Source organism: Bos mutus, chromosome 8 (genome assembly GCF_027580195.1).
Source record: "Bos mutus isolate GX-2022 chromosome 8, NWIPB_WYAK_1.1, whole genome shotgun sequence".
Classification (NCBI taxonomy): Eukaryota; Metazoa; Chordata; class Mammalia; order Artiodactyla; family Bovidae; genus Bos; species Bos mutus.
In genome coordinates this window covers 2104253-2132120 of record NC_091624.1, presented here as the reverse complement: position 1 = coordinate 2132120, position 27868 = coordinate 2104253, and the positions used below count along the sequence as shown (strand labels likewise).

Sequence of the window (27868 nt, the reverse complement as noted above, 5' to 3'; positions counted from 1 at the left end):
CAACAGCAGTTGAGAGAATCTGAACGTTGGAGCAGAGAGGAAAAGGAATAAGAACTGAGATTTTCAAGAGAAGGCTGATTTCGTTGACAGTTGTGGGAGGTCAGAGGCCACCACGAACCACAACAGCTGGAGGAAATCAGAAAAACCATTGCCTCTGTCCACGAAGAAGCCCCCTGATGCCCGTGTTACAGTCGTGTGATTTGAATGTTCTGTTACGTCCTGTGTTCATTACTTGCTTCAAAACCTTGTCTCATCTTCACTCATTTTTGAGACTGCCGGAGTCTACTGCAGCTGCTCGTTATGAATTAAGATGTCAGGCTCAAATTTGTGAAAATGAATCCGATGTTTTGGTTTAAGCGGTAATTACTTTGTGAAAGTTAGAAACCCTAAGTTAGATGGCATTTAATTTTTGCATTTGGTAACAATTGTGTAGGCATCTGATTTCTCTGTGAGCGAGGCACATTTTTAAATAAATCAGCAAAGACGTTTACTAAGTCTTTCTGTTTTGTTGTTGTTTTAGTCGTTAAGTTGTGTATGACTCTTTCGCAACCCCATGGACTGTAGCCCATGAGGGTCCTCTGTCCATGGGATTTTCCAGACAAGAACATGGGAGTGGGGATCTTCCCAACCCAGGGATCAAAGCCGCGTCCACCATTGAGCCACCCGGGAAGCACCAAGCCCTTTTACAAATCAAATCAGAAAGTAGCTTGAGTTCACAGACTCTGACAGTGACAGAAGACCCAACCAGAGACCGAGAACCACAGATCAACATGGTGCGCTCTCCTGCAATTGGTGAGGGTCTTTATTCCTAAAACAATTCTGTTTTCTACATTCACACGTGCTGGTCATCACAGAAAACTTGGAAAACAGAGAATAGGCCCCCGCAAAATGAAGGTAAATTTAAGTCATAGACCCACCACTTGTTGCTTTAAGTTGTAACCTAGATGACATCTGGAGATACAAAATAAGCACTTATCTCTGATTTTACGGCCTCAAGATAAACTCCGCGATGTAGACTGCTGGCTGAGAGGCGCGCATACTGCAAAGCGCCCTGCAGGAGAGACGACCCAAGTCACACCCTCCCAAGGACTCGGTCTCCAGCAGCCCTCTTCTTGAGTGAGGGCTGCTCACTCTGCCACACACCTAGAAGCAGGCGTGTTCCCAGGCCTTTATCCCTCCTCGCCCCTAAAACAACCTCAGCCTCTTTGCCGTTCACATCTTGAGACTCTACTGCCCACTTCCCCTCCCTGGAGTAGCTACACCCTGCCTCCGGGACCAGCTTAGCCCGTGGTCCAGGGCTGTTAGCAGACTCTGGATGCAGGGGCAGTGCTTACTGTCCTCTGTCCCATGTAGCAAGCCGAAGCATCACTTTACATCGAAGTAAAGGATCACAGAATATCACTAAGCAGGTCTGTCAAGTAACCAGGGGATCTTCCCAACCCAGGGACCGAACCAAGGTCTTTGATGAACAGAAGGAAGCACCAGCTGGTTAGTGACTTTGGACTGCGCACTGGTGAGAATGGGCAGGGAGACGTGATGGTGGATGCACGGCGTTCACAGCACAAGGTTGGGGCCCGGACCACCGAGCCAACAGGAAGTGGTTGGTTTGTTTTCAGCTGTCCTCGTTCTTGGGTAAAACAAGGTGTGTATTCAGTGGAGTAATCGTCTGTGCGGCTAACCTCCTTACCTACAGAGCAGGGGTGTGTTCACAAGCCTGCGCGGGAAGACAGAGCAACGGAATTTAGAACTCAGGCTTCCCTGTGGCTCAGCTGGTAAAAAAATCCGCCTGCAATGCAGGATTCAATCCCTGGGTTCAACCCCTGGGTTAGGAAGATCCCCTGAAGAAGGGAAAGACTACCCACTCCAGTATTCTGGCCTGGAGAATTCCATGGACTAAGTCCATGGGGTCGCAAAGAGTCGGACACAACTGAGTGACTTTTGCTTCACTCACTGGACCCCCACAGCTGCTGACTAATAGCCAGAGTCTTCAAAGAAAAGGTGGCTCCACCCACAAGGAAAGCCAAGTCAGCGCTTTAACCTCACTGTGTGCGGTGAGTAACTGATGACAGCTCCTGAGAGCAGAGGCTTATCCACCGGCCACCCGGTAGCAAGAGGAGGCGGCGGAAGGGGTCACCCTGGAGTGGGAGGACGTGAGGGCTGAGAGCCCTGAAACCCAGAGAGTCCCCTTCTGCTCAAGGTGGCTCCAATGAGGACCGCACACGGCAGGGACGTCCCCGAGCTTTACCCAGGGACAAGACATGAGAAGTAAAGAATAAACCTGGATGATTCATTTTGTTTGAGCGGACTGTCCCCACTAAATAAAGCAGTGTCGAAAGAGCACTCAGGAAATCACAGCACAGCAACGTGGGGTTTACGCTAGAGCCGTGTTAATCACACAGCCAGGCGGGGTGTCCCTGGTGGTCCAGGGGTTGAGACTTCGCCTTCCACTGCAAGCGGTGTGGGTTCGATCCCCGGTCAGGGGGCTAAGATCCCACGTGCCCGGTGGCCAAAACGTCAAAACATAAAACGGAAGCAAGCCTGGTGTCGCAAAGAGTCGGACATGACGGAGCGACTGGACAACAACACGCTGTAACAAATTCAATAAGGCCTTTTTAAAAAAGGCCTGGCAGTGGGGTCTATGGGGGTCTATGTCCCCACCTCCACCCAGAGGATCCTGTCTCCTGGGTCTCCTGGACCCAAACTCTCACCAACTGTTAGCAGCTCTTTGAATGATAATCAATAACAGGTCATCACAGAACCAAGCTAATCGATCTTTTTTTTTTTAATGTCGAAAATTCATCTTTAACCATTTCCAAATTTCCAGATTGACTAAAACCACAGCCTCCACGCCCCACCCCCCCCACCCCCCGCAAAAAAAAGGCCTCTAATGAAGCCTTTAAGCAGAGTGAGCATCTGGCCTGGCCCAGCTACAGCTCGTGGTTCTCCAGCTCACAGCATCCGAGGGAACCAAACAGCCAGGAGACCACTTGTGCAAAAAGGGATTCAGAAGCCAGGCCGCCTGGGGCCTGGGCAGCATGGTGCTGCTCCTGGGACTCTGCCCCAGGAACTGCGAGCTCTGAAGCAGAGAAACGCAGGTTGAAATCATGGAGGGGAAAAAATTGATTTTTTTCTGATTGATTTTGATTCCTTCTCCACTTCCCAGTTCTCAAAAACAAACAAAAATAACTGCAGTGGAGCACAGCCAAAAGTTATTCTTAGTGAGAAGAAGTATTACTGCTTTGAATTAAACTTCAGGGACTTAAAACTGCCTTAGTCTCCTAGAAAAATGAAACTTGCAAACTCTCCCAAAAGGTGAGGCCCGCGCGCTTTGGAAACAGCGTGGCAGCCGGCAAGCTTCCGAGGCTTCTGAAGCGCGGATAACAGGAGCCGACAGCAAGGATGGGCGCCAACAGCCACGAGCACTCAGGAGGGAAGGCAGCGCTGTCCAAGGGAGGCGCGAAACAGGCTCACTCCCTTCCCCTACACAAAGCTTAGTGTGGGGCCACAGCGATCTCCTGCAGCTCTGTGCATGGGTGAAACACCTCCCAGAGGCCTCTGAGGCTGTCCTTGAACCTCAGAGCTCCCAGGTAGAGCCCAGAGGCACTTGCAAACAAACTGCGGGGTGCGGGGGAAGGGTGGTCCTGACATCACTCACAGCCCCCTCATCGGGGGCTCAGGACTGGCATTATGGACAAGCCTACCCTAAGCCCCACTTCCGCGGCCACAGTCACGACCCAGCTCACCACCCCCCAGACCCAGCTCACTGCCCTCACCGCACCCAGCTCAGCACCTCCCCGGCAAGAGTGGGGAGGGGGAAGCGGGTGGAGCTGCTTGAACCCCCGCTGTTCCCACTATCACCTCTGCCACCAAGGACAAGACAGGCAATCACTCTGATGCCTCCTCTGTAAAATGACAATCGTCACCTGGCAAGGTGGTTAAAACGAAAATAATAATCAGTAGGAGATGTCTGTGTAGGAATTGTGGGATCCATGCATGTTTTAAAATTATTGTTACAGCAGATGGTTCAATACACATTTTATAAACTTAAGGCTCCATAAAAGCCGACAGCATTTAATGGGGTTTTTTTCCAAGTACACAGGTCCTTGACCGCATGGAAAGGCCACAGAGAGACTGGAAGGGATGATGGGGTGGACTCTGTCCATGGAGATGCCTCTCTGGGGTGAACTGTCACCTCGTGAGCATCCTTCTGTGGAAAATCGAACAGCAAGGAGGAGAAGCAGGGGCGTAGACACACCCTAAACTGCAGGCGTGTGTGAGTCACTTGGCTGTGGCTGACTCTTTGCAACCCTAAGAACTGCAGCCCTCCAGGCTCCCTGTCCATGGGATTCTCTAGGCAAGATTACTGAAGTGGGTTGCCATTCCCTTCTCCAGAGGATCTTCCTGACCTGGGGATCGAACCCTGGTCTCTTGCATTGCAGGCAGATTCTTTACCATTTGAGCTAAGGGACGTCCCTTAAACTGCAAGGACGCGCTTATTTGTGATGCTCAGCAGGTTTCTTTCTGGCCACTAGGCGGTGACCTGGGGCCCACGTGGCTGTCAGCTCTCCTGTAGAGTAAATGCTACCTCCACCTTTTAAGACCTAGGGTCCACTTTATAAAAACCTCTCTTCTTGAAAACAGAATATCTTCTCTGATCACTTTACTGGCATTTATGAATGAGGGCTTTTCTCTTAAGTTACCAAGAAGAGTAGAAAATGGAAAGGCAGACATTCCCCCACATTCAGTGGAAATCGTGGTTGAAAGATTTTGATTGTGGAGATACTGACAATTACAATGGAATTTTAAAATTGAAACCCAAAACATCACAACACAGGGTCAGATTGAGGAGCCCTGTCTCCCTGGATCTGTCGCTCCTCAGGATATAGGTGAGAAATAGCATGGAAGGTCGCACAACAAACTCTGTCTTGGAGCCTGAAACCACCGCCCCTCCCCTGACCCAGCCTAGCTAGGGACCCTCCGACTCCTGGCGGCTCTGCCTCTTGGGGCCTGACAAGACTCCATGCTCACCTTTTCCACGGGAAATCTTCCAACTGTTCCTTCAGCTCTCTTTTCCCTTCAAGGGCTCCCCCGGGGTTGGTTTAATCTGCATTTAGTGTTAATCGTTCAGTCGAGTCTGACTCTTTGCAACCCTCGTGGACTGTGGCCCACCAGGCTCCTCTGTCCATGGGATTCTCCAGGCAAGAATACTGGAGTGGGTTGCCATTTCCTCCTCTGGTGAATCCTGCTGACTCAGGGGTCAAGCCCAGGTCTCCTGCCTGGCAGGCAGATCCTTTACCATCACAGGCACCAGGTTTTACCACGTATAAACGTATAGTCGGCTGTTGAGATGTGACGGGTGATCCTCTGCCCACCAGACGGGAGTGCGGGCTGACCCGCCTCCGTACGAGCTACCGGGGACCTCTTCAACCCCTCCCGTGGCAAACACGCCTCCTCCACCTTCCCACGGGGAACCACCACAGGTCCCCACACACGGAGCCCACGGGGAAGGGCGGGGGAGCAACAGTCCTGGATAATCCTGGCTACCGGCTCCTTTCACGGGACACGATTGTCTCACAGGATTCAATCACCACACCTCAAGGACAGGAGCCTGCAGGTGTTTTGTAGGGGGAATGACGTGCTCCGGAAGCACGTACAGTCCTAAAGGAAAGTTAGTCCTTCCTGAAGGAAGTCAGTCCTGAGTGTTCACGGGAAGGACTGATGCTGAGGCTGAAACGCCAATACTTTGTTTGGCCACCTCATGCGAAGAACTGACTCATTGGAAAAGACCCTGATGCTGGGAAAGATTGAGGGCAGGAGGAGAAGGGGATGACAGAAGATGAGATGGTTGGATGGCATCACCGACTCGATGGACACGAGTTTGAACAAGCTCCGGGAGTTGGTGATGGACAGGGAGGCCTGGCGTGCTGCAGTCCATGGGGTCGCAAAGAGTCAAACGTGACTGAGCGACTGAACTGAACTGAAAGAGCTGCTGCTGGCGATCTGAGCCGCGTTCAAGCCCCGGGTGAACTGTAGGGCTCCACCCCCACCCCCAGACGTGAGGCTGCAGACCTCAGAAGACACACCCTGAGGACTCCCCGGGTGTCCGGTGGTTAAGACTTCGTGGTTAAGATTTCGCCTGCCGTTGCTGGGGGTGTGGGTTGGATCCCTGGTCAGGGAACTAAAATCCTGCATGCCTTGAGGCCAGAAAACCAAAACCCTAAAACAGAAGCAATATTGTAACAAATTCAATAATGACTTAAAACAAAAAAAAACAAAAAAAAGGAAGACACACCCTGGAGTGAGTTCTGGCCACAGTGTTACAAGTTCAGGAACCTAGGAAGTTCACCAGGGCAACCCTAGGAAGCATGCTCCCTGTCCATGCCTCAGTCTCCTCCTCCATAAAATACCCAGCTTACATGATAAAAGACAAGTGGTTACGAACACATCCATCCTCACAGTCTGCAACACACTGCATCATTTAATACTGTGATACATCATTTCCTGCTCCTCATGGTTGATACGTTATACTAGAAGGCGTGGACAGGAAAATCTATTGTAAACTGCTTTTAAAACTACAAATATAAACCTTTATGATCATTAATGAATAGGTATGGAAGAAATTATAAAAGGAATTTCTAATTTGGTGGTGGTATTATTATGAGGCTTTATGGGGGCAGGACATAAGACCTTTGCTCTGTTGAGTGTTTCATGCATATTTTAACTATGTTTCAGGAGACAAATCTGACTAGCTGTTTCTAACAGGGTCTTACAGCATCCCCGGGCATGGCTGAATTATTACAGAATATACACATTTCTATTTCTTCAGCATCTACATGACATACCTTTTTTCTTTGTGTTGTGTCTTAAGGGAAACTTTTTCTTAAAAGACATTCGTGAATTGTCTTCCTGAAATAGAAACCGTCAGTGTTAGCAGCTGAAACTTTGTTCTCTGAACATAAGCAAGAGCCCTTGGGACTGGAATATTCAGCTACAACTGGATGCTGAGAACTGACGTTTGCAACAAAGGTCAGCCCGCCAGAGGTTGTGACACACGCAAAACAGTGACTGCCAAACCACACAGCCTGTGCTGGAAGGCCGCCCACCTCTCCACAGCCCACCATGGGGCCGGCCTTGCTCCGGCCCATGACCAGATCAAGGAAGCCCACAGGTCACCCTGGACCAGATAAGTTCCCGTAGTCCAGCTTCAGGGTCCAGCCCTTCTCTGTTGGACTCCATACTGGAGACCAGTACCTATGGACCCAGTTCACACTAATTCCCAAGTGTAACTGCTTTCCATGACCATCCTGTCCTTTCAAACATCCCCCACATCAGAATGGCCCGGCTTCACCTTGGAATGTAAAGAGCTGCAAAGAGAATCGCTCCCGTCCTAACAAGAAAAAGTCAGATCATCCACAGAATTACAACCACGAACTCATGGGAGACGTGGGATCACAGGGCAACAACCAGGCTGGAATCTCAGGACAGACAGACTCCTCCAGGAGAGAAAGGACAGAGCGCCGGCTTCCCTGGAGCAGAGCCCAGGAGGAAGAGAGCAGGACAGAGGGCAAGCGGATTTCAGCCAGGAGTCTCAGAGAGTGCCGCCGAGCGTGAGGGCATACAACCAGGGCTCCTTAGATAAACGGGATGCCAAGGCAGACAGCACAAGATGAGCAAGGAGACACCTGCAGCAATAGAAACAAAGAGTTCTTAACAAAACTCATCAAAGGGACATGTCAAAGGAACACAGGAACCAAGCTGAAGGAACACCAATGGTCAAAACAGGAGCAACTGCCAACAGACCCATGAAGATGCTCAGCGTCGCTAGTCACCGGGGAAATGAACACCAAAATCACAGTGAAATACCACCTCACAGCTGTCAGCATGGCTAACGCCAAAAAGACAATAAATAACACGTTTTGGTAAGGCTCTGGAGAAAAGAGACCCTCACACACTGTTGGTGGGACCGCAGTATAGTAACTCCTGCCAGATGTAACCCATGTAAACACAGGTCTTTGCAGACCCCAATTATTGAAGCATATCAAGGGGTCCTGAGAATAAGTTTGAGAACCACCAGCCTAAAGTACCAAATCAAATCAAAATCTGGTACAGGACCACTTAATTCACTCAGCATATTACAAACAATAGATGCTTGTGCGTTAAGTCGAATAGTGGAGCCCCGAGTGCATTACCAGTTTACACATCACAACTCCAAGACTGAAAATAAACTCAGTCGCAGTTTTCAAGCTCACCATTTGTAAGGAGAATTTCCGAACTAGAATTAGGAAAAAGAAGTCACCAGCTTCACCGATCAAGACAGCTTTTTGTTACTTTTTAAATCTGATTCTTTATTTTTAATTACACATTCTCATATATAGCAAGCAAGAAGAGAAACCTTGCACTAAAAATACAGTTCTAAGTACTTCCCTGGTTGTCTGGTGGTTAAGAATCCGCCTTCCAATTCAGGGATGTGGGTTCACTGCCTGGTCAAGGAACTAAGACCCCACACGCAGTAGTCCGCACGCTACAGCCACTAGCTCTCGCGCCCCAGAGCCCAGGTGCCGCAGCTGAGAACCCGGCCCCACGGCCAAGATGCCGCGTGACGGAGTGGAGACCCCTTGCGCCGCACGTAAGGCCCGCTGCGTGCACGTGCAAAGTCGATGCAGTTGTGTCCGAGTCTGCACTGCAGAACTGTAGCCCACCAGGCTCCTCTGTCCATGGGACGCTCCAGCCAGGAGCACTGAAGTGGGCTGTGGTTTCCTTCTCCAGGGGTTCCCGAGCCAGGGGTTGAGCCTACGTCTCTTACATCTTCTGCTTGGCAGGCAGGTTCTTTCTCACTAGTGCCGCCTGGGAAGCCCCACAGACCTGACACAGATGAATAAATAAGTGCATTTAAGAACAAAACAAGCCTAACCCTCTTCCCACCCACTAGCTCCCCCTCCCCAAGCCCGCAGTCCCCGGGCCAGACTCGGCAGAGCGGCGACTCATGAATCGGGTGACAAGTCCGCATCTTAGAGCATCTTCCTGCGCCTGAACACCGCAGGGTCTCCTAAACCTGAACAGACGCTGAGCGCGTGGCGCTTCCTCACTGGCGACTGGAAATTGCTGTAAGATGTTTCCACTGTGATAGGGAAATCACCAAACAGTATGGTATTGAAAGAAGCAAAGAGATGTTTCTATTTCCTCCTCAGTAGAAGGAAAGACTGGAGAATGATCATTGTGGAGTGGGGAGCCTCTCAACCAGCATTTGAAGGTTCCAACAGTTCAGTTCAGTCACTCAGTCGTGTCCGACTCTTTGCGACCCCATGGACTGCAGCACGTCAGGCCTCCCTGTCCATCACCAACTCCGGGGTTTACTCAAACTCATGTCCATTGAGCCAGTGATGCCATCCAACCATCTCATCCTCTGTCGTCCCCTTCTCCTCCTGCCCTCAATCTTTCCCAGCATCAGGGTCTTTAGACCCAGTATATTCCGCGGACAGACGACTAGAACGGGGAGTCAGTGGCTGGTCTAACGCGGGTTTATTTACCAGGTACGAGTGTGTAGGCTTTGTGATGCGTGTTTGGATGGTGCTGATAGAGAACACTGAATGTCACACGGGTTTCCAACACTGAGGATGGGGGAAAAGGATGCTTGGGAGGGCATTTCACTGCATCCAGATTAACACAGAGATTGCTGACATGCACACGTGTTCTGTGCCTGTAGGTCTCACCAATTTGTGAGGTGCGGTATTGAGTGTAAGGTGGAAACCCATTTTCTGATGATTTACAACTTCCAAATAGCCTGTCTTTTCCTACTCATTCTATTCACAAGCAGAAACGTGACCTTTACTTATAGAACTGATTTTTGCCCTGCCACGGACTCCTCTCCTTCAAATATCAATACAGACAAACCCTGAAAATGAATAAATAAGAAACATGCCTTGACTTGAACCACTATTACACGGTCTCGTGGATAGTAACTCTGTGTGAGCTCAACAGTAAACCTCAGCTTTGAATCCCAAGGACCCGGCTATTTCTTATCTTAGCTCTCTCTCAGGGAAAAGCTGCCAGGACCACAGAAAATACGTGGGATCAAGACAAAGCACCCCAAACAATCTCACTTGTTAGTTCAACGTTCCTGCGGACCTTCCAGCCCCTCTCCTCTTCATGTTTCTGATTTTCTTCCCACTAAAACTACTCATGGAAAAGATAGTTTTTCTTCCAAAATATGGCTATTAATTTCTGCCAGCTAAGTTCTGAATTCACCTTCAAGCATCTTTCCAGAAAGTGGTTGGTATAGGCAGCCAATAAAGCTTTCCCAGAAATGAAAATTTTAAATGTTACTTTTTGCTTCCAAAAATTATATGTATGGCCCTGTCTACTTTACACAGGTCTAAACCCTAGGTTTTTTGGTCCCTTACAGAAACATTGTAGATGGACCACATACTAATAATTCTCATAATTAAAAGTAAGTCAGGGCCCTAACCATCATTTCTAACAGTGGCATAAACTCAACAAAAGTGTTTGGAGGGAGCCCACCGTGTGAAAAGACAGATCAGTTCATCTGTGTCTGTTTTGTTATCAAACATCAATTCAATACCTCCGCTTCAATAACGCAGAGCATTTCACAGAATATATGCCTGCAGCTGGGATGAAGATAAAGCATTTGTATTCAACAGTGAACATTTCTCTTTCTGCTTGAATCCAGAGGAATCTCCTATGTATAGAGGGATCCAAGCTGTATTTTTCTGAAGCTGCAATTCTCTAAATCTTTTAGTTCACCAAAGCCCAATTAGCCTTGGTGACTTACACTTAGCCTTTGAAACTCCACTGCCGCTCAGTGCTCACCTTGCCTCTTAGGGGAGGAATGAAACACTCAGCTGTAGTGACAAAGTGGTATAAAATAATACAAGGAAAATGGTAAAGACACTGGCAGGCAACGAATTTCAAAAATCAATTCATTTGGTCACAAAAATCCTGAGTCAGAGACAACGGGAGATCAAACACTCCCCAGCTTTATTGGCATTTCTGGCAAAGGGAATTAAATGAAATCCCTCTGCCGATTGCCTGATAAAGCAGATAACAAGGGTAAGTTACTGTTTTGGATTCGGTGTGCATTTTATTTCAGCAAGCTGCTTCAAAGGTGTTTTCATCAGTAGCTGCAGGCAACGGGAAATGCCTCACGTTCTAGGCCCAGCACTTAAGTGTATTCAATCACTTATATGTGATTTATGCCAATAGAGAGAAACTGCTACTTGATTTTTTAAAGGTGTTTCTGTCTTATCTCTCATTTTACAGTTACAAACATATCAAGTCACTTTTCTGATCTGATCTCATCAGTCCACGCAGCCCACATGAGGCAGAGCTACACACGACATTTCTTTCAAAACCCCTCATCCTGGGTTTTGATCCACAACATTATTTACTGTGGAGACATAATAACAAGAAAACCAAAATGCAAAACCTAACATGACTCTTTGAAAAAAAAAAAAGCACTCGACATTCATCAATGATAGACAATTTCTGTTCTCTACTGCACCAAAATTATCCACAGTGTTCTATTTTTATTCCAATTTTCTTGTTATTATGACTCTACCCAGAGTCATAGTGGTTTGAAGTTTTCCATTTTTCAACCACAGGAAGACACTGAAGACTAAAAGCTATGAGAGGGCCCGATCTTTCTCAGCTCAGATTCTAGTTCTAGGAGGCCCAGGCTTGTTTTAAGAATGTTTTGAACAACACATGCTCCTTGGCAGAGAAGAAGACTGAGCAGAAGTCACGGCCCGACGGAAGGAACTGCCGCCTCGAAGGAAAAATAGAAGCCAGTGTGCAAGAGAGAGCTGCTGAAAACCTTGCAAGCACACACGCGATACCTTGGGGGTAATCAGGGAAAAAATGACAGGAGTGAAATAGTATGCATAATTGCCAAAAGAAAGGGGCGTTAAGGAATGACCAGAAAGGGTGACTGATGAGTTTCTTGGAAGAGGTACCTCATGAATTGATTAGAGACACGGCTTTAGGGAAAGAGTAGAAGATCAGGCCAGAAGGGGAAACTTAGAAGTTACATTTCTTCAGGGGAAGGATGGGGGTCCGCCCTCCTCAGAAAGGAAGAGAGGATGCAGGGAGGGAAGCCAGAACCAGCGTCCTCCACGAGGCCAACACTGCACGCTCACAAAAGGCATGGCCAGGCCACCCGAAGATGCCCCTTTTTCTCACCTGGGCTGCTTCTAGTTCAGCACTGCTAACAGAACACTATTAACAGAACATTTTTGGACAAGAAGATCAAACTCTAAAGTCCATTGCACGTGCAGAATCCAAGCCTTGCCCTTGACGAGCTTACATTAATTCCAGCCTAGGGCAGTAACCTACAGGCAAAATGACCCTCTGTGCTGCCTTGTCAGATCAGACCCCAGACGGCAGATTCTCAGTTTAGGCTTGTGTTCTAAATGTTCCAATTCATAAACATGAAGATTTTAACAGAACAAGCAACGCCCCACGGAATAAATTTAAGTAGATGTGAGCTCTATTTACGTGTTGCTGGGGACTGTTTCACTTTGCTTTTCCAATGGGCTAAATTGCAAATGTGTTCAAGTCAGACAAAATCTGCTCTTTTCCCATCACGTTGACAGCACTTAATGCTCCAGAGGTTCTGAGCTCTGGTCCAGCCTTGCCTTTAACACATCTGAAGGGGCTTCAACTTGATCTCATCATACACAGTGAAACTGAAAGTCGCTCAGTCGTGTCCGACTCTCTGCGACTCTGTGGACTATACAGTGCGTGGAATTCTCCAGGCCGGAATACTGGAGTGGGTAGCCATTCCCTTTTCCAGGAGATCTTCCCAACCCAGGGATCAAAGGGGGGTCTCCTGCATTGCAGACGGATTCTCTACCAGCTGAGCTACCAGGGAAGCCCACATACATAATGTTGTCATAAAACATACAAAATGCACCTCTACATCTCCTATGTTTTATGTGATAAAACATCTCATAAATCAATGAATATATGTGTTAAAAATCTTATCTAGGAAGTGTTTTGTGATGGATAGCACACTTATTATCAAGTACACTTAATTTTTGAAGGCTTTGGGAGACTTTTCACAATTATCACTTATCTTCTTTCATGCTTTGCACCTAGAACCTGTCACTGTGGCAGCCAGTCTGGATGCCTGTCGGTCAAGAATTGTCATGTGTTCTGATCACGTCCTACGGAGCAGAAACAAGCCAGACCACCGACCTGCACGCCAGGGCGTCCGAGTGCCCTCTGCCGGGGTTTGGTTTCAGTTATTATCAGCCGATACAGGACGGATCAGAGTGATTTCACATCTACTTAAAGTTTTAAACTTCAGTTTCCATTTTTAATGTATTACTGGATAAACTATACTATCCATTTAGAGTTGACCCTTGGAGCGGGGCTCGGGGGGCCAGTCCCGATGCAGATAAAAATCCGAGCGTAACTAGTAGTTGGTCCTCTGCATAGGGGGTCCCTCCCCGTCCGAGGGTCCACACCCGCAGCTGCAAACCAGCACGGGGCTCCTGCAGTGGGGGGATATTTACTACTGAACAGACCCGCATGTAAATAGGCCCCTGCAGTTCAAGGGTCGACTGTACTTCCCTAAGACTAATATTTCTTTATAATGACATATAGATCCAGGGAGAAATCAATAGAACATTTATTCCACTAAAAGAAAAGTAAAACTGCTGGTGTGAAATTAACTGATCAAAACAAGTGACACCCAAGACAATACCCAAGAAGTGAAACCAATGTTGTTCTGGAAGGACTCCATACAAGCACCTGATTGGTCTGTCATTTTGTGGGGGCGGTGAATTCTTTTTATGTGAATGGCAGCTTTGCTCAAAATGTTTGCATTTATTCCAAATAAATAAAATCACCATTCTGAAGTATATTGGAAAATAAAGTAAATTCTGATAATATCCTCAATACTCACTCATAGTACTTGTTAAAATAATACTTTTCTATTATCAGCAGAGTCATGGTTCCTTTAATATACTACATAAAAAAATAAATGGAAAATAGTCTTAAGAATATACACAAAAGTGAAAACAGATTCTAAACAGGAATTCAATGATTTCACTTTTTTCTTATTAGTATCTGCTAATAATTCTACAAGAACACTCAACTCTTTATAGTTTTGTAAAGTATTATTAATTTTAAAACATGAGATAGCATAGAAGATTCAATTTAAAAATATAATTAATGCTAACTATGAGTAAGGATGGAGAATGCAATGGCACCCCACTCCAGTACTCTTGCCTGGAAAATCCCATTGACAGAGGAGCCTGGTAGGCTGCAGTCCATGGGGTCGCTAAGAGTTGGACATGACTGAGCGACTTCACTTTCACTTTCATGCATTGGAAAATGAAATGGCAACCCACTCGTGTTCTTGCCTGGAGAATCCCAGGGATGGGGGATCCTAATGGGCTGCCGTCTATGGGGTTGCACAGAGTCGGACACGACTGAAGCGACTTAGCAGCAGCAGCATGAGTAAGGCATTGTATATGCCTGATGCTGACAAAAATGAAAATATAAAGTCAAATTCCCACTTCCAAGGACTTGAAACCTCTGCTAGAAACCACAATGAGACTGGAGAATAACAGTAATGACTGCTATAATTAACTCTCAACCCACTGTGTCAGGTTTTTTAAGAATAATTCTAATCTCCATACTGACTTCACAGGTTAGAAATTCCCAACTTTACAAAGAAGCTGGGGCTCAGGGAAGTGAAATTGTGTTTAGGAGACAGTTTATACATGTTCAAGGTCTGCATTCTTCATCCACTGTGTTTGGTTAAACATTCTGATTAAAAGAGCAAGTAACACCTACACCAAACGAATGGTGAATTTCCCAGAGAATCACCGGACACTGAAAGCCAAGTGGATGTGACTTCAGTTTTTGGGGACATCAGGGCGAACACACACTGTGATCTTTTCCGCACAGGCTGGTCACTGAGGGGTCTTCCCTAAGGACATTCCAAAGGACAGAATGCTGGATAAAACCGATCACACTGCTTTTAACGAGAGAGCTAAGAGAGGGAAAACCCAGTGCCCACTTTCCAACTGGAAAACATGTGCTTTCATTATTTAGCTTCAACACAAATCGCATAAACCTCATTTTAAACATAAATATACTTTTCAAGAACTTTCAAATCCACTCTCACAATTGATTCTTTCGAGGAAAGTAAACCTGTAAATGTACGATAATCGTTGATTGAACGAATGGGGTTCAGAGAGGAAAAATTACTTAACAAAGGGCACTTGCAAATTAACAGAAACACCAAAACTGGAGTCTGGTGCCCTCTGACTCGGCTGCTTGTACAAACACGTTCACACAAGGAACTGCAGCTCACGTGCGCCCTCTCCCCGAAGCTGTCAGGACGCTCCCACAATTGGCGATTTCTACTCATATACATAAAAAGCGTAGCATCAAGCATATTTCATCCACATATTCACTAATCCCAGAGGTTAAGTTGGTGATAAACTTCTGAACAACAGACTTGCAGCAGAGGAAACAGACTCTGAAACGTCAAGGGGTCTTCCCAAGGTCACACAGGGTGAGTGATGGATGAGCTGATGTGTGTCAAAGTTCAGGTGGCTTCCAGGTGCTGGTTTTGATTAGGTACCTTCCCAAATATTAGTATTTATGGCCCAAAGTACTATTTATGGCTCAGGTATTTTTTTTAAGGAGTGATGAGGAGACTAAGCGAACTTAGGAATAAGTAAATAAATTCTTATGTACTCAGATGAAAATCATTATGATCATGTAATCATTTAACAAATAACGAGGAGAACTTGACTCTACCTAGGACACAGCTACTGGAGAGGAACGCCATGGAGCCGGACGCGCCATCGCCCGCCACGTGGGGCCAGCTGCTCGGCGAGAGCCCTGCCTTCCCAGGGGCCGTGAGCCTCGTGGTTTGGGAGCCCTTCCTCCCCTGATGTCCCCAGCCTGTGGACACGTCCATCCTGAGCCTGACAGTGTGGAGCATTCCTGGCTCCCTGGACAACCCAGGGGGGTGTCTCCGGGTGCCTGAAGGCAGATAACTCGGGGTAGGGGGAGGCATCTCCTGATACATGACCCTAAAGGAGTCTTCCCTCCTCTGTTTTCATTTGCTTTTACAGCGGATCCATCCACCTGCTTGAAATGTCTTCACATTTCCTTTCCTCTGAGTTGGTTTTCTGCCTCTAGGGAACAGAGCTATGGTGGATGATGGAGACGCAGATGTTATATTCTAACAAGCACCTGACAAGGTTTGGGAATCTTTGATTATCTTGTTAGGTATGTCTTCAGAACAGGAAACACAAAACTACAGAATCTGTTGATACAAACCTTCCTTTCATTATCTTCATAAAGCTTTTCATCTTCTTTTTCCTATTGTTAAGAAAATAAATATAGCAATCAACCATCTGCAAGAAGGATATTGTCAAATACATCCTTAATCTCCCAAACTCCTCTCACCTTCCTGGTTGGGTCAGATTCTTTCCTGTTATAAGTATCACTCAGGGGGTGGGTCTAAGCCTTGACCACCCTGGCTACCACTGCTGGGATCCTCTTTCCCTTCTGTTTGGTCAGCACTACCCCTTCCCCATTCTAAACTCTTTATTTTTGTGTGCCCCTTGCTACATATTTTTATACAAAATACAGAACATTATATGCCCAGTTGCACCTTGATTTTTTTCACCTAATATAATATTCTGGAGCCCCCAACCTCAGTACACACGTGTCTGTCTTATTGTTTTTACAGCTGCAGTGTTTTCCATTGTATGGATGAAGCATAAATTAATCAACCAACCCCAAAGGATGAATATCTCATTTGTTTCTATTTCTGAGTATATTATATCTGTGGGATTTATTTCTGAGTATATCTGTGGGATATTTCTAGCTATGGGAATGATGATTTAAAAATGTGCAGAGTTAATTTTTATGGGAAGAGCAAAATTCCCTTCCCAAAATGCTGCACCATCTACCTTTGACCCTGTTAAGAAGCATTTCAACCTCCCTGCATCATCCCAGCCCTGGAAACTGTCAACCTGATTTTTAAAATAAACTCACCGTTTCTTGTTTGTATTTCTTTAAATAGGAATAATGTGGATATATTTTCTTACATCTTTCATTGATTTGTATTCTTCTCTGTGAATTTCCTGTCTCATTTACCTTTCTTTTATGGGATTATATTAATGACCTAATGAACTCTTTGTAAATTAAGAAAATTTGCCTTGCAAATAGTTTCTTCCATATTTTGGCTGACTTTTGACTTTATGATATTTTCCGAAGAGGATTTAATTTTCATGTAGAGAAAGGTCAAGGCTTCGGTGACTTCTTAAGACATAGTCTCTGGAGACTCACTGCATATCCAGCTTCATTTTTAGTTCTCTCTGTTGAGAATCACTTCTTGGCCCCAGCTTTGCCACAGGCCTGCCTCTAGGCCAACTAGACGATAGGCATCTCCTGTGCTCAAGGTTCTCGATCAGATTCAAGACCAGTTACTCCTGCCTGCCGGGTGATGTGAGAGTTGTTAAGAATATAGTAAAATAAAGTCTTCACAAAACGTACTGTCAGAGGACACAACAGAAGCGCCCAAACAACTCTTCTTCTTAGAGTGTAAGAAATGGTGTAAGAAATTTCTTATGGTGTAAGAAATACAAGCAAAACACCACTGGGGGTCATGGAGGAAGAGCCACCACCTCTCGCTGAAGGACCCAAAAAGCTTAATGAGGATGTTGGTTTTAGTAAGGAGCCCTGGAGGGCAGGAGAAACTTGAAATGGCAGTGATGAGGTTGTTGTTCAGTTCATTGTGTTGTTCAGATACAACTTGTCCAGCTCTTTGTGATCCATGGACCGCAGCACGCCAGGCCTCCCTGTCCTTCACCAACTCCCGGAGCTTGCTCAAATGCATGCCCATCAAGTAGGTGATGCCATCCAACCATCTCATCCTCTGTCGTCCCCTTCTCCTCCTGCCTTCAGTCTTTCCCAGCATCAGGGTCTTTTCCAATGAGTTGGCTCTTCGAATCAACTGGCCAAAGGGCGGTAGAAAGTGCCAGAATAACCTCCATGGAGAGCACCCAAAACATTAACGTCAACCTGTCTCCCTTCCCACTCTATGGATACACAAAATTACCCAGGACATGTTTAAACAGATAACCTTTTTGAAGGCAGGAAAAACTTTTAAAAAATCAATTAAAAGGTTGATAACCCACATCTCAGAGTTAGATATAAAGGCTTAGAGTCCCAAAGGCTGGACAACTCCCATGCGAACCTGCCTGCAGACCACTCTGAACTCTTCCCAGGGTGCAGAATTCCTGCCAGGCCAGACAGCCCTAAACACATGGTCTGTGACTTCATCTTCACATTCCTTTGGAAAGGGACTGAATCTTTCTAAACTTTTAGACAACGTTTTACAAACTTAGCGGGCAGCACTCGTAAGTGCTGCTTGCTCGTGAAATGCCTTACAGTGGATGGAGCCAAGCAAATCAGCCACGAGGATGGGAGAGATCGCAGCCCACCTCGATTCTGACAGTTCTCAAGCACCCAATTTAATTAAAAACATGTGTCAGGAACACAGCTTGAGATAGTTAAAGGGGGGGAAGTACACACATCATCTTCATAAATTCACAGAAGAGTTTTCCAAATTAGCTAATTAGCATTGATAAGATCCCAACTTTTTACGAAGGAAAATATTTTTAAAGTGTCAGGTGTGGGCAGAGTTGTCCTGACTGTAACTAACATGTTTAAAGCATCCTAAGGATGTAGCTGTGCTACACTGCAAACGTACTTCACATCCCTGAACTTAATGGTATGATGAATTAAGTACAGGAAAATAAACAGTCAAAACGGCAAGTCTCATGCTATATATTAATATGCTTTATCCTTAACATTTTCAACAAAATGAAATAGAAACCCTTGTGATCCAACATCAGAAACATAATACATATTTCTAAATATTGGTCATCAGTTCAGTTCAGTCACTCAGTCGTGTCCGACTCTTTGTGACCCCATGGACTGCAGCACTCCGGGCTTCCTGTCCGTCACTAACTCTGGGAGCCAATTCAAACTCATGCCCATCACATAGGTGATGCCATCCAACTATCTCATCCTCTGTCATCCCCTTCTCCTCATGCCCTCAATCTTTCCCAGCATCAGGGTCTTTTCCAGTGAGTCAGTTCCTTGCATCAGGTGGCCAAGGTATTGGAGCTTCAGTTTCAACATCAGTCCTTCCAATGAATATTCAAGACTGATCTCCTTTAGGATGGACTGGTTGGATCTCCTTGCAGTCCAAGGGACTCTCAAGAGTCTTCTCCAACACCACAGTTCAAAAGCATCAATTCTTCAGCACTCACCTTTCTTTTTAGTCCAACTCTCACATCCATACATGACTACTGGAAAAACCATAGCTTTGACTAGACGGACCTTTGTTGGTAAAGTAATGTCTCTGCTTTTTAATATGCTGTCTAGGTTGGTCATAGCTTTTCTTGTGTTTTGTTCATAACAATATGCTATCCTACAGCTTAGCACGGTCATTACCATTTTATCCCAGGATCACACAGTTCGGTTTAAGCAACTGAGTCACAGGCAAGGTGAAACAATCCCATCGAATTTATGAAGCACCTACTGTGTATAAGACACTGTCCTAGGCACCATAAAGGATGCATATCAGCCCCTCAGGATCTCACAATCAGTTTGGGGAGGGTGATCAAGCCAGAAACCACATGTCTAAGAAACCTATATATCCAAAACGTCAAATAAACATTACAAGGTCGATTTTTCAAATTAACAGACAAATGCAATGCCAAGAAAAACCCCAGCCCACTGAGAGCAGATAGGTCACACAGCCTCTCGTCCAGGGAGTGCGGAGTGTTACTTCTTCTCATTAGCGTTATTAGCTGCTGCAATGCTTATACAATGCTTGCTCTCTCTGTGATCCCATAAGAACATGGGCTAGATTTCAGGGGTGACAACCTTCAACCTCAGAGGCCTTCCACACCAGTGGGGTTTTTGATTATCTCGTGCTGGAGCCGAGACGAGTCATGAGCACCCAACAGGACTGAAACATCCGCAGCCTCGCACACGAGTAAGCCAGCACCCAGCGCACACAGCGCCCGTCCTGGAAGCCCGGTGTGGGGAGTGGCCCCTCCGAGGGGCGGGACGCAGCCAGCCCGCTCCCTGGGGAGGAGGAGAGACCGACTGTAGAGTGATCGAAACAGGGTTCAGAGCCCAGCACCCTGCTTCCTGGCTGCCGGCACGGTAGACTCGCTTACGTCTCTCCGTCTCACTGGGTTTGAGTCTATAAAGCGGGGCTGATGCCACCTGGAAGAGCGACCTGTGGCTGAGCTGGGGTGAGAGTCCCAGCACCGTGCCCGCCCCCCGGGCAGAGCTCCCTGGAGATGCATCGGCCCCATCCAGCCCTTCTGCCCGACTTAAGTCATCCTGTTTGGGCTCCTTATCACCTTCCTGCCCCAAAGCTCAGGTCCTTAGCCCAGATATGAACAAACGAGGTGCTTGTGTTTGCCATTACCCCAGTGATACTGCTGGCACTGAGAAAGTCACTTTGATACGTGCTAAGCAATTGTCTCCTGCCTGAAGTCAGCTGCTAAAGCACAAGCTTCCCCCAGAGGCCCGAGGAGATGTATCTGCAGAACAAGTCAGTAAGGCAGAGATGGATTCCGACAGTGTGCAGACCTCCAGATGACGGTACAAACTCAGTGCAGATGAAACACGGATGCCGTGTTCCCAGTAAACCACAACATTCCGTTATGCCACAACTGGATCCTAACAGCGCCCTTTCCTCCAGGGCCCCAGCGCAAGCAGAGGACCCTTGGCCCCTGGTCACCCAGGGCCCTGGGACCGACACCTTCCCACACCAGACTCAGCCTTACACTCGTCACACGCCATGAGCATCCTCGTAAATACCCGCCACCTGCATCTGAAAGGCTTCCCTAAGGATCTGGACACAGCGTGTCTTTCCCTGAATGCTGCCTCCTGGTCAGAAATAGTTAAGACTGTAAGGAAGGAAAAAGGATCATTTGAAAGATTATTCCCTCTAGCCGTCTGTTTCAGATCATAAACTTGCTTCAAAAACCTGAACCAGCTTCCTGAGGACCCACGTCCTTTCCCACAAACGCCCCTTTCCACGACGCGCAAGAACCAGAGGTCGACTCTGGCTCCAGCACCCCGCAGTCCGCCACCTTGGGGTCACTGCTCCCCCTTCCCATGCGTGCAGCCTGGACACTGCGGGGCAAGTTTCAGAGCAGGAGACGGTCGCCTGCAGGGCCATCACACTGCGGACTGGCTCGTATTCTGTCATCAGAACACACTCGGACTCGATACCCAACGTGTGTTACACAACCTCCTGCCTGGGACCAAGAATTTAAGAAGAAGCCACCTTGAAAAAAATCTAGGGACAGAATTTTTTAAACAAATTCCCAAAATCTGTTTCTCAGCTCCACAGACTGTACATTTAAAGAGAATTTTGTCTTGAATGTTCTCACCGCACACACACGTCTCTGTTGATCAGCTGGATTATGGTGATCATTTCACAATCGATAACAATTTGATGTGCACCTTAAAAACAGACAGTCTTAAGTTTTCAAATATCTCTCGATTAAAAAAGTAAAAATAGAAGGGCATCCTTTTTGTTTTCCCAGGACACACATTTCATACAGATCAGTCACGTGATCTCACCACTTACTACAGGACGACACAGGCTGCGTGCACCGATGGCAGATCTGAAGCATCTGGACGGGAAAGAGAGGAAACCCCGACCACGCAGAGTGCTCTGAGGTAGCTCACGCTGCCACCACAGAGCCTGTGCCACACGCAGCCTCAGCCAAGACTTGGCGTTACACCACACTGACGCCCCGCAAAACCGACGCCCGGGGTACTCAGAACAACGGAGCCCCCACTCCTGCTGCCACGGCACCCCTCCCCTTCCTCCCTTCTAAAGATGCATCTTGAGAGTTGTTGGGGGAAAAGCTCTTCAGTCTGTGACCGGAAATACAGCAAAGGGCAATTAGGATTCGTGTGGAACCATGAACTCTACACCTGCAATTTCTGACACACGAGAGATCTGAGGTGAGTACAGCCCGCCCAGAAGACACATACTCTGGTCCAACCACTCTACCCTGGGGTGACTTGGCTCTCCAACCCTTGTCCCATCCAATGGGCGCTCCACCCAGCATATTACAAGGATGAGGAGGTGCCCTAGACTCAGGCTGGGCAGTACAAAACCAATGGAGAATTAACTCACCCTGTTGCCTTCAAAATCAGTGTGTCTGTTTGTCTCTTCAGCGTCTTTGACGATCTCGGCTGGTCTCTGGGGAGAAAAGACACCACACGCTGGATTTAGTCACAGTCAACCTGCATCACGGTCCTTCCAAGACGCAAAGAGTGGGTGAAGCCCTGTGATCTCCTGACGCTTGTATGGGCAGAGACGAAAGCCACCCTTTTCCCCACAGAGGTTTCTTCACACCCAGGATGGCATCTGCTCTGCATTTGGTTGCGCCAACGAATGCCAACCTCTGTAATAAAACTGCTGGGAAAAATGTTAAGAGACACTGCAAATGCCCGTTGGGTAAAAAGGAGAGACTGGTCACTGCAGACCCTCTGCAGTTCCCAGCGGACCCGTGGGGACCCGGAACAGCACACTCCCCGGGTCCAAGAGACTGCCTGGCCCTGCTCCCTCCAAGGCCGTGGGCACACTACTCTGTGTGGGTACCTTCCTGGTGGTCACAGCTTGTTGGCAAAAGGCAACGAACTGTTGCAGTTGGTGCCCTGGGGCCCCTCTGCACTCTGGGAACATCGTATATCCTGGGGTCAAAATCAAAGGCTCCCACGGAGGCTCCTGGGGCAGACGAGGGCCTCCCAAAGTCAGCCAGCTAGGAGACTCCAATCCCTGGTGCTCCCACGACCTCAGAGGCAGAAAGGGCACGAGGTCAAGTGCACACTGGCCTTTGAGGCCTCTGTCTGGACACGTTGGTGTCATCAGGGACGGCAGGTCATGTAGCCACACCTGACGTAAAGTGAGGGGACAAGTTACCCTACTGACGCTAGCGCTGAGCCCCGAGGGCCAGACAGCTCCTGCCAGCTGATCCCGGACCGGCAGCCCTTGGCTTCTGCTCCTGTGCAGGAGCCCGGCCTCGAGGTCAGCCCCTCGGCCAGCTCACCTGTCCGCTCCTCTCCTCTGGGGGCCACGTGGGGCTTCACCTCCCTCCTCCGTGAAGCCAGGAGGAAGGGAACGGGGAGCGAGGGTCCAGGGTGTGCCAGGCCCTGGACGGGACACTTCCACATGCATGACTTGGTGGCCATGCTGACCGGCTCGGTGACGCCACCTCACCGCAGGGACAGGAGGCTGAAGCCGGAGAGCAGGAAGTGAGGAAGGGACAGATCCCTGGTTCCTGACCACAGGGTCTGAAGACATCACTCATCCTGTCTTTCCACCAGTGATTCCTAGGAGCCTCCTACCTGCCAGGCCCTCTGCTGGGAACAGGGGCTACACCAGTAAGCAACGCAGACCATCCCACTGGTGTGGAGCTTGCAGCTTAGCGGGGGAAAAGACAGTACCAAAAAAATGACAAGGCAGAGCATGCAGTCACAAACCTCGACGATGACCAGAGGGTCCTGGTAGCAGGAGAGTCTTGGGGGAAAGATGGGCAGGCAAATGTGAGGCGCAGAATCTGAAGGGTGTTAACCGCAGGGGGCAAAGAACATTCTAGAAGGGCCAGGGAGAGCTTGGGGAGGGGCCGGGGACGCGGGCAGGCCAGGGGAGGGGCCACCCACCCCGTCCACAGGCAGCTCCACGCGCACGTCTGGGGCCTCCTTGACTTCCGGGGCTCCTTGGGTCTCCTGGTTAGGAGTCTGCGCTTTAAACACGTCACCATCTGCAGGAAAATAACACAGCGTTTTCAAGCTGACGTGCGTTGTACCTTATCTGACCCAAACCAGAGTTACAGCTCAGCGTTCTCAGAGCCTCCTGTGTCGCTGTCAGGCAGCCTGGTCCAGGGACCGCAGAGCCTGCCCACCACCTCCGTTTCCCCACTGCCCCGATCTGCTTTAGTTCAGGTGCTGGGCTTGGTGTCCCTCGACATCTGCACTGTGTCCACAAAGGTCCCGGACCCTGGGAGTCCAGGTCACCCCGTGTCCCACCCATCATGGGCCTCAGGCCAGAGACAGATACAATAAGCATTCGACAAGTGTGTATCCAGCTCATTCAGTTAGAAATAAATGCAGAGCAACCGCCAGACATCAGCATCAGATTTTAAGGACATGCAGATGTTCTCCTTCAAAACATATTCAAGAACTGGGTTTAACTAGGCAGGGGTTGAAGCTGTACATTTGAGCCACTCAACTGAATTGGCAGATAAAATCATGTAATTAGCATTACAACTGGATGTGTTAAAAGCTTACAAAATCCCAAGATTCTTGAAAAGCTTATCCTCATCCTGATCAAAAGCAACAGATGACAGTAAAGAGAAAGAAGGGGGCCAGGCAGTTCCTTCAACATCCAAGAAAGCACAGATGTGGCCGCTGACAGGCTCATGATCCAAAATGGGAGGCTGTGCTCGCAGCCCATCCCATTCCTTGGTTGAGAGTCCTGCACCTCCCCGCCTCCATGCGCCCATTCTTGCCCTCTCAAGCCCCCGGCCGAGAAGAGCCACCCCCACGCCCTGGGCTGGAGGATGAGGGGCAGAAGAGGAGAGGAAAGAGGCAGGACCCACTGCATCCCAGAGGTTCCTCTAGCTGTGCCTTTGATATTAACACTCATGGCAGTCCTCAAACAAACCCAGAGGGCCCCCTGCAGACACAGAGTGTCTCCAGGTCCCGGGTCCAGCAGGGTGACAGGCGGAGCGTGAGTCCCAGGACACCACACTCCTCCCAGAGGGAGGGCATGCCTTTCGCCTGGCCACCCGGGCCAGGCCCTCAGGGTATGTCTTCCCAAGAAAGGCTTTACTCAGTGGTTAAATTTTCTACTGCCACTAATATATTACAGAGTTTCAGGTCATAAAGGCTCAACAGGCTCAGTGATAGCCCCAGAGGGTGGTTCAGGACAGTATGACCTCGGTGCTCACGCATCTGCCTGGTCCACCAGGCCGCAAGCTGCACGGATGGAAGGAACGTGTCTGAACACCACCGCGTGTCTAGACAGAGCCTGGTGCACCGCAGGACGATGCTTTGTCCTGGGACGGGGAGCACGGGGGTCGGGGGGCACAGCCAGAGAAAAGCATCAGGGAAACAGTCAACGCTGTAGCTTGAAGCAAACACAGGAAGCTAAGAAGCAGCAAGCAAAGAGGAGAAAACTGAAGTCATTTTGTGTGGTACTGAGAGCCAAGGGAGAGGACAGCTTTAAGAGAAAGGACTTTTGTACTTGTCAGATGCTGCGGAGAAGGCAAGGGGACCCTGCCTCCAGCCACTCTCCTCTCTCTCCACAGCCAGCCACGGGACTAGGGTCTCCCAAGCATCCATCACACCTACAGGGAACACGGCCACAGAAGCGCCTTCTTCAGAGCCTGGACCCCCGTCAGAGCTATTGTCCGTAGTAACAGTAGCACGAATAATACTAGTAACGATAGTGATAACAGTAATAGTGATGCTAATAATAGTAGTAACAACAGCACTGATAATAATAGTAACAGTAGTGCTAGCAGTAATAGTAACAGTAATACCAGCAATAGTAATACCAATAGTGCTAATAATAGTAGTAACTATTATAGCTCTATTATAGCTAATAGAGTTACTATAACTCTAATAGCCAGTAGAGCTAACAACAGTAGTAACAGTAGCACTAATAATAGTGGCAACCGTAGTACTAACAGTGGTAGTAACAGTAATACTAATAACAGTAGTAACAGTAACAGTAATAATAATAGTAAGAACAGTGCTAATAATAGTAGTAACAGTAGCAGTAACGATAGTAGTAACAGTAGTGCTAACAATGGCAGTAACAGTAGCACTAATGACGGTGGTACCAGTAGTGCTAACAGTAATAGTAACAGTAATACTAACAAGAGTAGTAACAGGCCAACAGTAGCAGTAACAATAGTAGTAACAGTAGTGCTGACAGTGGTAGTAACAGCAGCACTAATGATGGTGGTACCAGTAGTGCCAACAGTAATAGTAACAGTAATGCTAGTAACAGTGGTAACAGGCCAGCAGTGGTAGGAACAGCAGCACCAGTAGCAGCGGCACCAGCGGCGCTCACAGCGGCACTGACAGCGGGGAGACCCCACGGGACCCCAGCCCGCGGCTGATAACATCAGTAGTGACACCGATAGCGCCAGGGGCAGCGGTGGCGGCGATAGCACTAGGAATAGGAGTGGGACTGCAAGGAGCATATTTTAAACCATCTCCTTTTAGAATCACTTCTGAAAGGTAGTCTTTTAAAGTCTCTCATACTCCAAACAGCTCAGACGCCTTTTATGCTCACATCTCCCTCAAAAGGCTGACACGCTTGCCGGCTGTTTTCTGTGTCAATGGCCCTTTAGGGAAAACGTGCCCACCCTGACGTCCAGAGAGACAACAGAATGAGTTCTAAGTCCTGTGTTCATCTTGGGCTTCCTGACAGGGGAAGCCCGCTGTCCTCAACTGTGGAATTTTGGGTTTTCACTCCCCTCACCACAGCCTTACCCGATAACCGATGTATTAATAAATCGGACAGTTACAGTCAGGATTTTAAATCAGATCGCTGTCAGTCACATCTCTGCAGGACGAAATTGGTCTGGAAAAGCACGTTCTCAACCCGGCAGCATTCTGAATTGCCAGCAGCCACACGGAATTTCACCTTACCTGCCCCACTCTGGATTAAAGGTTCTGCCTTTGGTTTCTTTTTTCCTTCTTTGGCATAAAACACAGAATCCTGTGCTTTGGGTGAAACGTTGTCCTGTTTATGAGTGTCTTTCACCTTGGGATCCTCCTAAGGTACAAACGAAGAATAAAAAGTACGTTAGGATGGATGCATACAGTCCATCTAGTCGGTTATTTTGAGAAGAGCCAGGGAAAGTGCACGCTCCTCGGGTGATTTGTGAGAGAGGACGCAGGCACCTCCAAGAGCCCCGCTTCTCGCACCATCTGGACCATGCCGTTGCTACACTTCTCTTCTGTAAAGTGGTGAAAATACTCCTCTCCCTCCAAGGAACACGAGGGGCAGCACCTCGGAGGGAAGGGAAGTGGTTCTCTTCCCAAATGCAGGGGCCGTGCGCCTGGGGAAGGAGGGCCTCCCAGGAGGGCTTGTGTGCGGAGGCGGGGCAGGTCTGCAGGGGTCGCTGGGGCTCTAGAGACACTCCTGCCAGCCTCTGAAAAAGTGCTTCAGCAACAACCACCAAACAGTCGCCACTGGACCCTCAGGGCAGGATGGAGCACCTCCAATCAAAAAAAAACAACGACAATCCCTGGCAGGTGTGTTCGGGTTACAACTGAGGGGAACTCAGATTTCTAAAAAAAAAAAAAAAAAAAGCTATAAACTGTAATAACAAAGCGTAACCAGATCACAGTGAGACGAGCTAATTCTGAGTTCCATTCCGATTCTACCCCATCTTTACATACAAACCACCTTTTTTAGTTCTCCTTTATTCCTTCTTTACTGAAGTATTTGGAAGTGAAGACAGGCAAAACTATACAAATAGATACTTCTTGTGAGTCCTCTATGTCACTTAAGAAAATGTCAAACTAAAACCATGAACTTGCACCATTTATATATGAAACTATCTGTGCATTATGCAATACCAGAGGTTTCTTCCTTGTGGAAATTACAGTGTGAAAATAGTTCTTCAGCCACATATAGGCACCACGCAAAATCTTTCTACCTTTTAGGAGGCTCTACTGCAAGCTGAAATTGTGTTCATAAGTATAGGAAGCAAGGCCTTGGCAGAGCTGGTTTTAGAAACAG

The 27868-nt window shown here is 48.0% G+C and overlaps 1 protein-coding gene across 1 annotated transcript in view; it reads right to left on the bottom strand.

The window, feature by feature from the left end:
* Nucleotides 1–27868, bottom strand: part of DCDC2C (doublecortin domain containing 2C) — a 69124-nt gene that overhangs the window by 7426 nt on the left and 33830 nt on the right. The window contains exons 7-13 of the mRNA XM_070376061.1: nucleotides 26770–26896; nucleotides 23767–23867; nucleotides 22238–22303; nucleotides 16324–16365; nucleotides 8250–8272; nucleotides 3302–3441; nucleotides 2954–3076 (exon numbers count right to left, since the gene is read on the bottom strand). Of these exons, the coding sequence (XP_070232162.1) occupies nucleotides 2954–3076; nucleotides 3302–3441; nucleotides 8250–8272; nucleotides 16324–16365; nucleotides 22238–22303; nucleotides 23767–23867; nucleotides 26770–26896 (622 nt within the window). The remainder of the gene's footprint in view (nucleotides 1–2953; nucleotides 3077–3301; nucleotides 3442–8249; nucleotides 8273–16323; nucleotides 16366–22237; nucleotides 22304–23766; nucleotides 23868–26769; nucleotides 26897–27868) is intronic.